General features: G+C 55.4%; 1 protein-coding gene across 2 annotated transcripts; it reads right to left on the bottom strand.

The window, feature by feature from the left end:
- Positions 1–538: 538 nt before the first annotated feature.
- HLX (H2.0 like homeobox) lies at positions 539–4,755 on the bottom strand. Of its 2 annotated transcripts, XM_032103051.1 has the most exons (4): positions 3,658–4,743; positions 2,904–3,083; positions 2,244–2,428; positions 539–1,415 (listed from the first exon to the last, which is right to left on the bottom strand). In XM_032103051.1, exons 1-4 carry the CDS (start codon positions 4,229–4,231, stop codon positions 1,071–1,073), a joined length of 1,284 nt encoding a protein of 427 aa, XP_031958942.1. In that variant the 5' UTR covers positions 4,232–4,743; the 3' UTR covers positions 539–1,070. The 2 variants fall into 2 exon arrangements, with proteins under 2 accessions (XP_031958942.1, XP_031958943.1); XM_032103052.1 differs by lacking the exon at positions 2,904–3,083 and having other exon boundaries at positions 3,658–4,755.
- Between the last annotated feature and the right edge of the window lie 7,128 nt (positions 4,756–11,883).

The raw sequence follows: 11,883 nt of genomic DNA, 5'->3' as shown, positions 1-11,883 counted from the left end.
CCACCCCGCCATCGGCCTCCTCGCCGCGCACAGCGCCTGGATGACGTCACAGCGCACCCCGGAGCCGCACCGCCGCGCTGTGACGTCACGGGGGCTTGCGGGGAGGCGCGCGGCGAACCGGAGCGACAGCGAAGCGAAGCGAAGCAAAACTAAACAAACCAAAGGCGCCGTGTCCCCCCCGCGCCCCAAAACTGCCCCGCCGGCTCTCGGCAGCGGCCCCGGGAGTCGAGGGCGGTCAGACGGCCCAACCCTGCCGGTCACCCGTGATCAGTGGCACAGACACATGTGCAGGCACACGCGGGATTACGAATGACATTGGTAACCTTCTCATCGGGTGCACAACTCTGCGTCATCAAATCCAGTCCTTGTCACTGCCTTCATTAGAAAAGAAAAGAAAACAAAAATAAATGTAAGTAGAAGGAGAAGGCTGCCTGGGGAGGCTCCGAGGCGAGGAGAGGCAGCTGCTGCCTTCGAGAGGGGTGAAGGAAGCTGGGGCAGCCACGCCAGCCCTCGCCCCTGGTCAACAGACTGACGTGGCTACAAACCATAGCAAACATTTTATTTACAGAAGTTATATATATATATATTTATATTTATATATTTTGTCAGTGCAGTATTTCTTGGCCGGATTATTCGAAGCAACACGTTGCAACCAATGAGGACGTTGGCAAAATACTTCACATTGTAAATTGGGTGGGGGGGGGGCGGGGAAAGGTGGGGATTTCGGAGAGCGTTCTCGCAGTCCCTCGCTCAGATTTTCCTTGGAGAGAACGAGGGGCAGGAAACGGAGAATCAAAATAAAATTTAAAAAAACAAACCAAACAAACAAAAGAGCGAACGCCCGGTCTCCTGCGAGCAGCTCTGAGGGAAAGGCGGCCGCCTCGCGCTCCGCCGCCCCAGGACCGGGGCTCCCCTCTCCGCCCGAGTCCTCGGCCCCTCTCCCTGGCCAGACCGGGCGCTGGCCACAGGCGGGAGCGGGCCGGAGCCAGGGCCGGTGCTGGGCCGGCCTTGCCGCGCTCCCGGGACGGGGAAGGGAGATAAATTAGCGCACAGGTCCCGGGCCGCCCCGACTATAGGCCGCTCCGCGGCTCGGGGCTGGCGGCGGCGGGCGGCGGCGGGGAGGGGAGGCCGGCGCTGTCGCAGGACTTGCCCAGCCCGGCGGCGGGCAGGCTCCGCTCGGCGCCCTCAGTCCGTTCCGTGTCGCTGGGGGCCATGTCGAGGGACTCGGCGTCGCTGCTGTCGCTGTCGCCGTCGGAGCGGCTGGGGCTGCGCTCGGGCTCCCCGGGGGCGGCGAGCGGTGCGCCGGCTCGCTGGGCTGCCGGCTCCGGCTCCGGCGGCGGCTCCTTGTCCTTCTGGGCCTGAGCTTCCTTGGAGTGCCGCCACTTCATCCGCCGGTTCTGGAACCACACCTTCACCTGCGGCCGCACCGCCCTTAGACGGGCAGCACGGCCCCACCGCGCCCCGCACCGCGCCCCGCACCGCGCCCGGCTCCGACCCCTTCCACCGGCACCGGCAAAGCGGGGAGAGAAGGAGGAGCCGTCCTCCCCTCCCGCTGCCCAGATCCTTACGAGACTAAATGGCTTTTCTTTGTTTTTTCCTCCTCCTAGTTTGTGTATTTAAATACTTCACACACCCCACCCCGTATGTGCTTGTTTGTTTGTTTGTTTGGATGGGGTTTTTCCTCTCTCCTTCTGCTTCTTCTTCCAGGAAACCAAATCTTGCTCAAGAAACCACAGCGTTAAACAATTCTGTGCGCTGCGGGCCCTCAATAGTGGAATCATTACAGAGTGGCGTTTAATGATTCCGTTTGAAGAAGTGTTTTCACTTCCTCAGAACGAGGGATTTCACAACGCGAGGAAAGATTTAGAACAAAAAAAAAATTAAAACAAAAAGGAAAAAAAAAAGGGGACATTAAGAATAGTGTGTTCACATCTACTTCCTTTGACCTAAACTGCCTCCTACAGCAAATTGCACTCCAGTAAAGCACACACTGATGGTCTGCCCTGGCCCCGATCGTCTCTCTGCCCGGCCTGCTCCTTGGTGGACAAAACAAAGGCAAAAACTCCGTGACGGGCCGCGGTACGCCGCGGAAACTGGGCGCAAGAGATGCTCGGGGCGAGGTGCAGCCCCTCAGACAGCCCCACTTATAATAAAGGAAGGGAAAACACGTCGAAACCTTACTGCCCTCTGCTATCCATCTAAACTGGAAGTAAGGTTTGAAACAAAACCGAAGCCATTCTTACTTGAGCATCTGTCAGCCCCAGCATCGCCGCCAGTTGCTTCCTGTCCGGTTTGGTGACATACTTCTGGATTTCGAACCGTTTTTCTAAACCTTTCCTCTGCAGGTTGGAAAAAACAGCCCTGGACCAGGAGCGTTTCCTCTTGTATGTCTGGGGCAGAGTGTCCTTGGTTAGAACTGCGTACGGACCTGGGGAGGGGAAGAGAAAAGCGGGGGAAGAGAGGGGGAGACGGCGTTATTAATATTGCAGCCTGAAAGGGAGCATTCAATCGATCAGAATAAGAGTTGGACTGCGGTGTGCAGGGAGGGCCCGGGCCAGCGTGGCCCTGCCTGCCCGATGGGTACGTGTCCTGTCAGCTTGTGCTGCCTCGGGCGCGGGTGGAGCTGCCTGGAACCCGAATTTCTTCCTCTCCCCCCTCCCCGCTCCTTCTCTCTCTGCCCAGGTTATTACTCCTGTACTCGATGGGATGGTCCTCTAGGTCAGGCCCTAGCCGACTCTTCCTCCCCCCCACGCAGCCCGGCTTTCGCCCAAAATCTGAACCTCGCTACAAAACACACACCCTGGCCTTTCAAAAGTGCCTGGCGAGTCCCTCCGGGAGGAAGGGGGCTGCTCCAGGACGAAGGGCACTGCGCCACGGGAGGGTCGAGGAGGGACGAGATGTACCTGGAAAAGTGTCTTGAAATTGGTGCTGCACTGAGCTCCTTGGGTTTGTGTTTAAGGGACCCAGGATAGCAGAGGCCTCGTTAATGGGGTCTAGAGACGCGAAGAACTGGCCGGCGGAAGGCTGCAAGTTGGGGAGATGAACCCCAGTTTGGCGGCTCGTAGTTAATAAGGAGGTCAGATCTGCGAGCACAGGAACAAGGAGAGCTCTGTTATACCGCGGTCGAGACCGACAAACCGGCATGATCCGGAGCGGGTCCCAGGCCGGAGGGGCTCGGGGGGCCACCATGCAGCCGTCTCCCGCCCCCAGGGGCTCTCCTCGGGAGAGGCGGCCGTGCCCCGGCAGTCAGACATCCTCCGACATATTTACTCCCTTGGTCAGGATGTTTACAGGCCGCGAGGGGAGATGGATTGCAGCGAAAGCCTTTAGACGGGCTGTGCCCCGGGAGGCAGAAATCACTGGGCGCTCCGGGAAGTGCGGAGTGCTCCGCTCGCTATTTTCCCGCTATCGCTATTTTCCCAGGGGCGCAAGCCCTGCGCCCCGGCTCTGCCGTGCGGAGGCCAGGGCGGGGGCAGGGGGGGCTGGCTTAGTGAGCCTATTAGAGACTCCGATTTATAACTTCTTTTTTTTTTTTAGTAATTCTTTTCTCGGCTAGATAGAAAAGTTTTCAAATCGCGGGTGTAGGCGCTAATCACAGTACAAGTAACAGAGCACCGAGAGAGTAAGCAGGGAAAGCGGACAAGCCAATTTCTCTACCTCTCAGCGTGTTGCCTTCCTTGACTTTGGGGTCAAACTCCGCCGATAAAATGCGGTCGATGCCGAATTTCAGGTCCTTGCTGGCGGGCGCCGGCGCCGAGCCGTGCGTGTGGCCGCCGGGCAGCCGGGCGGGGGCCGGGGCGCCTCCGCCGCCCGCAGCCGCCGCCGCCGCCGCCGCGGGGGACCGGTGCTGCGGGGGGCGGTGGTGGTGGGAGTGGTAGGCGGCGGAGAGCGGCGAGAGGCGCGGCGGGAAGGCGGCGGCGGGGGCGTCGGGGGCCACGACGGGCGTGGGCCGGAGAGGCGAGGCCGTGGCGTGGAAGGGACCGCCGTGGTGCACGGCTCCCAGCGCGGCCGGCATCCCGGTGCCGGGTCCTCCGGGCAGGCTGTCGGCAGCTCCTCCCGCCGCCTCGCTGCCGGCGTGGAGGATGTCGGCGATGCAGAAGGACGGCTTCTTCGCCGCCGCGGCGTCCAGCGGGAAGCAGCCGCCGGCCGCCGGCCCCGATGCAGAGCAATACGCCGCTGACCACAAGCTGAAGTTGGAGGCGTAGAAAGGAGCCAGCCCGGCCGTGTACATCCTGCCCGAGGAGGGGACGCGCCGCTCCGCAGCTCAGCTCCCGGGTGCGCGCCGCGGAGCTGCCCGCAGCCCCGGGCGCATGGGGAGGGATGGCTGGGCGAGAGGCTGCTGGTGGAGCACTTCCCGGAGGGGCGAGGAGGGAGAGCCAACCACCAAAAAAATGAAGAAAAAAAAAAGAAAAAAAATAACCCCGAAAATTAAAAAGTCCCCAGAACCCACGGCCAGACGAAGAAAGCGAGCGGGCGAGGAGCGGAGAGGCGCAAACAAAACAAACCCAAACCAAACCCCCTTTCCTCGCACTGGGGGAAGAAAAAAATATCCACCCCTCCCCAAAACTTTCTCTGGCAGCGAGCAGCCCTCGCTCCCTCCCCACGCCCAATCCGCGATCCGCGGGGCTGGGCAGCACCGCCCGCCGACACGCCCACGCAGGGCCGGGTCCCGGGTACGGCCACCGCGCCCACAGCGCCAACTGCGTGGCGGACCCGCGATTTGGAGCGGTTTGCCCCACAAAGTACAGCCCAACACACACCTATCCCCCCCTTAAATTGCGCCCTCGACTTTGAACAAACCCTTCCCCCCTCCCAAAAAAAAAAAAAAAAAAAACAACCAGCGCAAGGTCTCCGCGCTTGCTGCCGCCGCGATTTCCAAACGTTTGAAAGAAAAGCGCAGGGAAATTCTTGGCTATTGGAAGCGGGTCTGTCCTCTTGGAAACGATTCTCAAGGAAATGTGTTTCCTTCCTGGATAAATGGGCTTGGGACAGTCTGGAAGAGAAGGAGTCCATGCTGATGCACGCAACATATGTATTTATGAGAGCCCCCAGATATTCTGGGCCCAGGACACGTTGGATCTTGCATTAGCAGCGACTAATTACCTAATATTATTTTCACGACATGGTAATTTTACAATAGATTTTTGTCAGGTTCTCCATCCCGGTGGCTGCATCTGCTTGCACACTAATTACACCTTAAAAACTACTTTATAATTTCTCAAATCTTTGACTACAAAACTATCCCCACTTTTTCCAGTACACCAGAATCATTATGCTATATTCACTGCAATGATTTAGGGACAAACTTATCAAAACGTCTTTGGCGCTTTTTTCCCCCTCCACTCTAACATCACATTTGTCCTGACCTGACTCTGAAAATCAACTATTTCTTTATTTTTAGTTTTCGTACAAGTGAAGCAGTCGCTGCCGTTTAAAGCAGCCTGCCGGGTCGGACGATTGCAAGTTTGCTTTGATTTTGTTTCAAAAACGTCATATTATTTCTTCCAAAGCGTTTCCCAAATTCTGACGGTTTTCGGGGAACCGCCAGTAAGGCAAACTATTTTTGTTTCGCCAGGTATGAAGATGTAGCTTCTGTGTGAATATTGAAACCACCTGTGAGCGAGAGAGAACGCGTTCCTCAGCCATAACCGTATGCTATAACGGGTAAAGGTGAGGCTGGTTCCCCGGGAAAAGGCAGGCACCTCTTTGCTTTGGTTTGATTCTTATTAACGAGGCAAAACCGAAAAATGAAGATGGGCTGGCTTGCCAAGATGTGTCCGAAACCGAAGCCGGTGAAAGAAAAGGTCGATTATGTCTGAACTTTTCCGGCTTCGACAGCGGAAAGCCCCTTTTCCTTGCATCTCTCCCCCGTTCTCCCCCACGCCAGCTGACCCCAGAGCCATCTTCTTGATCTCAAACCGGATCGAACGACTCCGGTTCCACTCGCGTTCCCACCGCCGGGCAGAGCCATCCCGCCAACCCGCCCGAGGGACGGACAACGAAGCGTGCCCTGGGCTCTGCATCCCGGCCGCAAACCGCCTCGTTAAATTATTGCTGCAATTACCACTGCTACCCCGGAGCGTCGGACCAGCCCGGGGCTGCTCACCAGGCAGTCAAGGGGAAAAAAACCCAAGCAAAACCAAACGTGGTGTTTGTTTTTCTTTCTTTCTTTCTTTCTTTCTTTCTTTCTTTCTTTCTTTCTTTTTTCTTTTTTTCTTTTTTAGGAGCTGATTTCAAAACTCATCTCGCCTCGCTGCCGTGCAGGGCCCGTGGATAAGCAGCACCGGAGGGAAAGGCCCGTTTGCGGACACGCCGGGCAGACCCGATCCGGGCACGGCCGCGGCTCCGCTGCCTCGGTGCCGCCGGTGCCTCGGTGCCGCCGGTGCCTCGGTGCCGCCGGTGGCCGGGACCCCGGGCCCGAGCGCGGGGAAGCGCTGTCATCCCGCGGACACTAAAATAACCCGAAAGGAAACGCCAAACGCCTCGCACTAAAGCCCTTCACCCCCGGGCTGGGCCTCGGGAGGGCGAGGGAACTGGGGACTCCGGGCCGCGGGGGCAGGTGCTTTCCCGGGGCTCGGCCGCGCTGCGCCCGCGCGCATCCTCCGCGGCCGAAACCAGGAGCACCTGCCTCACCCCCCGGCCTCTCCCTCTTCCCGGGGACAAGGGTGTCCTTTCTCCCCAAAGGCCTCCGCAGGCCTCCCTGCCTGCCCGGGGACGTTCAGGGCTGCGCGGCCGCGCTGCCGGGGGAGGCGGCGGCCCCTCCTTCCCGCGCAAGGAGGGAGAAGGCTGCAGGAAACCCGGGGCTCGCTGCAGTCCAGGTCATCTCCTGTTTTTTGAGAGGTTCCAACTCGGACTAAATGAGCGGATGTGCCTGCGAGATTTGTCCCAAAATAGAAGCGGCTTTAGTATTTTAGGATACAGCAGAAATCCTTATTTCTTCCGGAGAAAAACTTCATAATGAGCGCGAGCACTTCCCTTTTCAATATTTGTGCAACTTTATCTCAACCAGCAAGTTGCTTTGGTGACGCAAATCCGCCCTTGTGTATTGCAACTACAAAAATAAATGCAAGGAAATCAATTCCCTTCTAGCAATGAAAACATAAATATACAGCTGCGACTTTCCCCTTTAATCTTGCTTTCCGAGGGACTCGAGAAGGAGCCGAATGAACTGTGTGGCAGAAGCGATGCTGCTGCTTTTTTTTTTTTTTTTTTTTTTTAGGAAGGGAGTCTCGAAGGATTTTTTTTTTCTTCTTCCCCGAGGCCGACAAAGGAGATGGAAAAAAATTATTCGAGTTCTCACGAGGGGAAAATAGAAGGACTAAGTCCGAGGCTTTGCAGCTCCCTCGTCCCTACTCGAGGGCACGGGACGGGGAGCATCCCGGAAAGGGCCGGGCGCTGCCTGCCAGCGCCCCACGGGGAAGGACGGACAGCCCTTTCGCCAAATGCCTGCTCCATCCCGCTCCCCGGCGAGCTGCGGGCAGGTCGATCCCACGGATCCCGCCGGGATGCTGGCAGCCGGAGCCCCCGGCCGCCCCTCCCGAGCCCCGAACGGTGCCTGAGCCCGACGCAGCCTGTTCACCCCACTGGGGGCTCGGGGGTCCCCGTCAGTGTAGGCAGCGCTCGGCGACCCAGCCGCGGGGGATGGGGAGCCGGGTTTGCCCCTCCGAGCCGGCCCAGGATGCTGCCGGAGCGGCCTCCAACCCTCCTTCTCCTCCACCCGCGGCCTGCGCCTTGCCTGTTGGATTTTAGGCTTCTGTATGTGCTCTGGTTATTCCTATATTTGTATCTAGAAACGTATATGTGCGAGATATACAAAATTTTTTTTAAAGTTAAAATCCTATTATATCTCTCTGTAAGAGTACTAGTAAAAGTAAGTATTAATCCTCATGAGACGCCTTCCAGGAAGAAGGTTTGCTCGGGTGGCGTTAGTGGGGCCTCTGCACCCTTGCCCCGGGGGTCCCGCAGAGGAGCCCCCCGCCCCTCCCGCCCTGAGCAGCGCCGGGCACCCCCCAAAGCCCGTGCTCTGTCGCCACCTGCCGAGTCCCCGGAACGGGGCTTCTCCACCCTCCCAAAACCTCCCACTGCCCAAAAACCCACTCCGGGGTCCGCGCGAGCAGCGGGCGAGCACGTTTGGGGAGCCCCTCCCGCCGCAGCCGCCCCGGGCTGGGGCTGCAGGGCGGGCAGGGGCGCAAGGCAGGAGCCAGGGGGTTCCCGGCGGCCGCCGCCGCTTCTTCTCCCGCGCCGCCGCGGGATGCGGGGAACGCTGCAGCGGGACCGCCCCCCCGACCCCGGCCGAGACCCCCGACCGGGATCCGCCGCTGGAAGCGGCCGCAGCCGCCGCCGCGGGGCTGGACGGGCTTCCCCCAGCTCAGCACAGCTCGTTATCTGAGAGGCTCAACAGCAGCGCAGGCAGGAACTGCCCAGAACCGCAAGCGAACCCAGTGACTGAGCTGGCCAACCCCTTGACGTTTCCTCTCCATTGTTTCACGCGTTATTTAGTTGAATACCTGTGTCAGTAAGTCACGACTAATGTTATGTCATCTGCTGAGCAGCCGTGGAAGGCGTCGCAAAGCAGGCGGGATCTGGGTTTCCATGCGGTAGGGCAGGGTTTCAAGCCGCCTGCGGATGTATTTTCACTGCTGTTTGAATTTGGGTCACAGTGTGCTTTTGGAGGGAAGCGCCTGATCCTCCTCACCTGCAGCTTTGCAACAAGGAGAGGTGTTGGGGACACACAGGAATCCTAGATGGGAGTTGAGTCCACAGGGCATGCTAAAATTGCTCTGAAGCAAAATTCCCCTGAAACGTCTATATTACAGTTGTCTGAAAACTCTGTGGGATTTTCTGTATGTGAGCAGTCCTGAGAGTTGTCCATATGTTCCAGCAGAATAGGTTCCATCAAATGGGTCCATATATGAGAGCAGATCAAAGCCTGAAGCTCCCAGCTCCAGGGACAGCACACCAGCCACTGAGCTGGAGACTTGTTCTCACACTTGCACGTTTGCATGCTGTGGCTTTCTTGCAACCGCTGAAACTGCTGTTTTCTGAGGAAACACATTAGAGCATGGGAAGCTGAGGGGCTTCACGGGGAGATACTTTTCGTAGTCCCCCAAATGCTGTGTAGTACCTCAAGTCCCTTCAGACAGAGAGGGGACCTGAAAACACTGATTTACCTCTGCTCTTGAGTGCCTGGCTCAGAGATCTGGGATGTGGGAGGGCACTGCATCTTGCCATTAAGCATGCAAAAGAAAGGAATGATCTTTTCTTCCTATTTCTTCCACGCTCCCCCATCCCTTTTATTTTTTGCGTGTGTGAAAAGCTGCAGATTCATAACTCTTACAGAAGGGCCAGGGTAAGAAATGTGAGCTGTAGGTAAGTGCCTCTTCACAGTCACCAGGAAAGGAGGCTGCACTCTGAGGAGTAGCAGGATCAGAATGTCCCTTCCCTGGGGTTTCCTATGGGTTAGAGCAGGCAGGTTCTGCCCAGTGTGCTGGCTTTTGTGAATCCCATTTTTACACACCTGATACTGTGCCGGGAGGTGGGCACTGTGAGCCTGCAATGCCGTGATGGTTTAAGCTGCTTGAAGTTATCAGTGCCAGTCTCCCATTCTTGCTGCATCCCAGCCTGCCTGTTCCTATCCCTGGGGATGTCAAATTAACTCTGCCAGTAAGAAAAGTTTTATAGTGCCACAGTACCCCAAACTAGCTTCTTTATCACGTGGCCAGGCAGGTTGAGGGTGCTGGGGGAAACACACACTTGGGGGACAGGCTGGCAGAACTGCTGCGACCCTCTTCTAGTCTGCTCTAATCTCTCATCAGGTCACCCATTCATTTAAGTGCTGCTTCTTGTAAATGCTTTCTGCGATATAAAATGGATCCTTCTCCCATGGAGAGCCCCTGAGTTTGTTTTCCTTTCCATCAGCATCATATCATATACACCATCCAATCATCCTGATTTCATAGCTTACTCCACCTTCCTGCTGCAGTCACACCTTAATCTGCTTGCAGGGGCATTTATCATGGGCTAGTTGCGATTTTCCAGGCCTCACCAACAGAGAGGTCTGCAGAGAGCTGGTGTGCAATTAACCCTCTGGTGGCTGATCAAAGGTGACAAGATGTGCAGAAGTGCTGACCCCCTGCTCTCAAGTGCAACCGCAGATCAGGGAAGCATTTGCTTGCACACGCTGGATTGGGTTGGCACAGTGCACAGCGACTGACAACAAGCACTACTGCGTAAAATGAAGGTGATTTGACTCTCAGTGAGAAAAGACCATCCACAGGTATTTCTTAAATTTAACAGGAGAGTATAACTACACCTGTTTTCAGCTGAGACCCAAATGGGCAGCACCTTAAATGAGGCAAACTGCTGCTGTTGAGGACAGGCTCAGGGTACCTCAGTTCAAGTTGCATGTTTAGATGCAAGTACAGATGAAAACTGAATTTTTTAAAAATTTTATTCCCAGAGTGGATCATAATCTCTATGATTTTGCTAGAAAAATCTCCATCTATTTCCACAAAACCTGTCTGATGCCTTAGTCCCTTTGCTTCTCCAGCAGCAGAACATTAAATTTACTGCACAGAAAAGCCGTTCAATATTAAAGAAGGAAATACTAATAACTGCCTAATAAAAGTTTTAGTAAGAAACAGTTTCCTCCTTCTTGCCAACAACGGTCAAAAATGTGGGGAAGCTGGAAATAAAGATATCAGAATGCAGACGCATAAAAGGCAAAATCAACCCCATAAGGAAGTCAAGTTTCTAGAAGAAAATTACTCTGTAAAACTCATCTGGATTTGAGAAGAGTTATTGTTTTTCTTCTACCCCTCCTTTCATGTTCAAAGTGGATTTAAATGCAATAGGTATGTATCAGCCCAACTTTAAAACCAGCTCTTTTATTGCTATTAGCATATATAAAACACCAGGAAAATAATGTCATCAAGGCCCTTACAAAAAGTCCCATTTTAACCTTTTTTTGCCCAAGGGAGGTGCTTCCTGGTGGATGCCAAATAGGAGTGCCAACCAGAGGAGTTTTATGGGGCCATAAACAAACGTGCCAGACTATACAGCACGTACATAGCACCCTCCAGAGCTGCTTCCCTCACTGGAACCAAATCTGCCCTGAATGAAGTCCAGCCATTGCTTGGACAGCTCACAGATTCCCTGTGCCAGGCTCCACCAGGTCTTGGAAGACGCAGGTCACCTCCCTGTGAGACACCCAGGAGGGTGGGCAGATGCTCTGGGAGCCAAGCAGGGTGGTGTAAGGTATCCCCTTCCCAGCTGCGGGTCTGGGATGCTGCCTACAGCAACAGCCGTTCCTCCACGCCTTCGGCAAATGGAAACAAAAACAGAGGAGGCGCAGTCAACACAGCAATGCAGCACACAGGGGAAGTAATTTCCTACTGATACCTCTAACACATCATTTTATATCTCAGTGCCTGGGATCTGGTTACCTTTATCTTAGCCAAAAGACTGCAGCGGTCATAAAAGGTATTTAGCTCTTATTTCTTCTAGAAAATTTTATCATGAGATTTTGATTATCTGTCCTGTAGCAGTAAATTCCAAAGTCTCATTATCTCCCATGTCTGCCTTCACTGTCCTGTCCTTAGTTTTTTTCCCTGATTTCTCAGCTCCTTGAGGCATCCATTCATCTCAGAATTGTGAAATGGAGAGAAAAAGGGCAAGGCTGACCAGTCTTTCCTTTCATTTGTCACAGCATCTAACCCAAATGCTTACCCTTGCCCCCCACATGTATAAATTCATTCCCAAGCCAAGACATTCTCATTTTCCCAGCTAACCAATCCATTTCGAGGCCACACTGAATGGTAATATGAATCTAAACACGTTTCAGGTGTCAGCCTAATTTTGTAAGGAATAAAGACATTGGAGACG

Source organism: Corvus moneduloides, chromosome 3, assembly GCF_009650955.1.
Source record: "Corvus moneduloides isolate bCorMon1 chromosome 3, bCorMon1.pri, whole genome shotgun sequence".
Classification (NCBI taxonomy): domain Eukaryota; kingdom Metazoa; phylum Chordata; class Aves; order Passeriformes; family Corvidae; genus Corvus; species Corvus moneduloides.
This window is presented reverse-complemented; position numbering and strand designations above follow the sequence as displayed.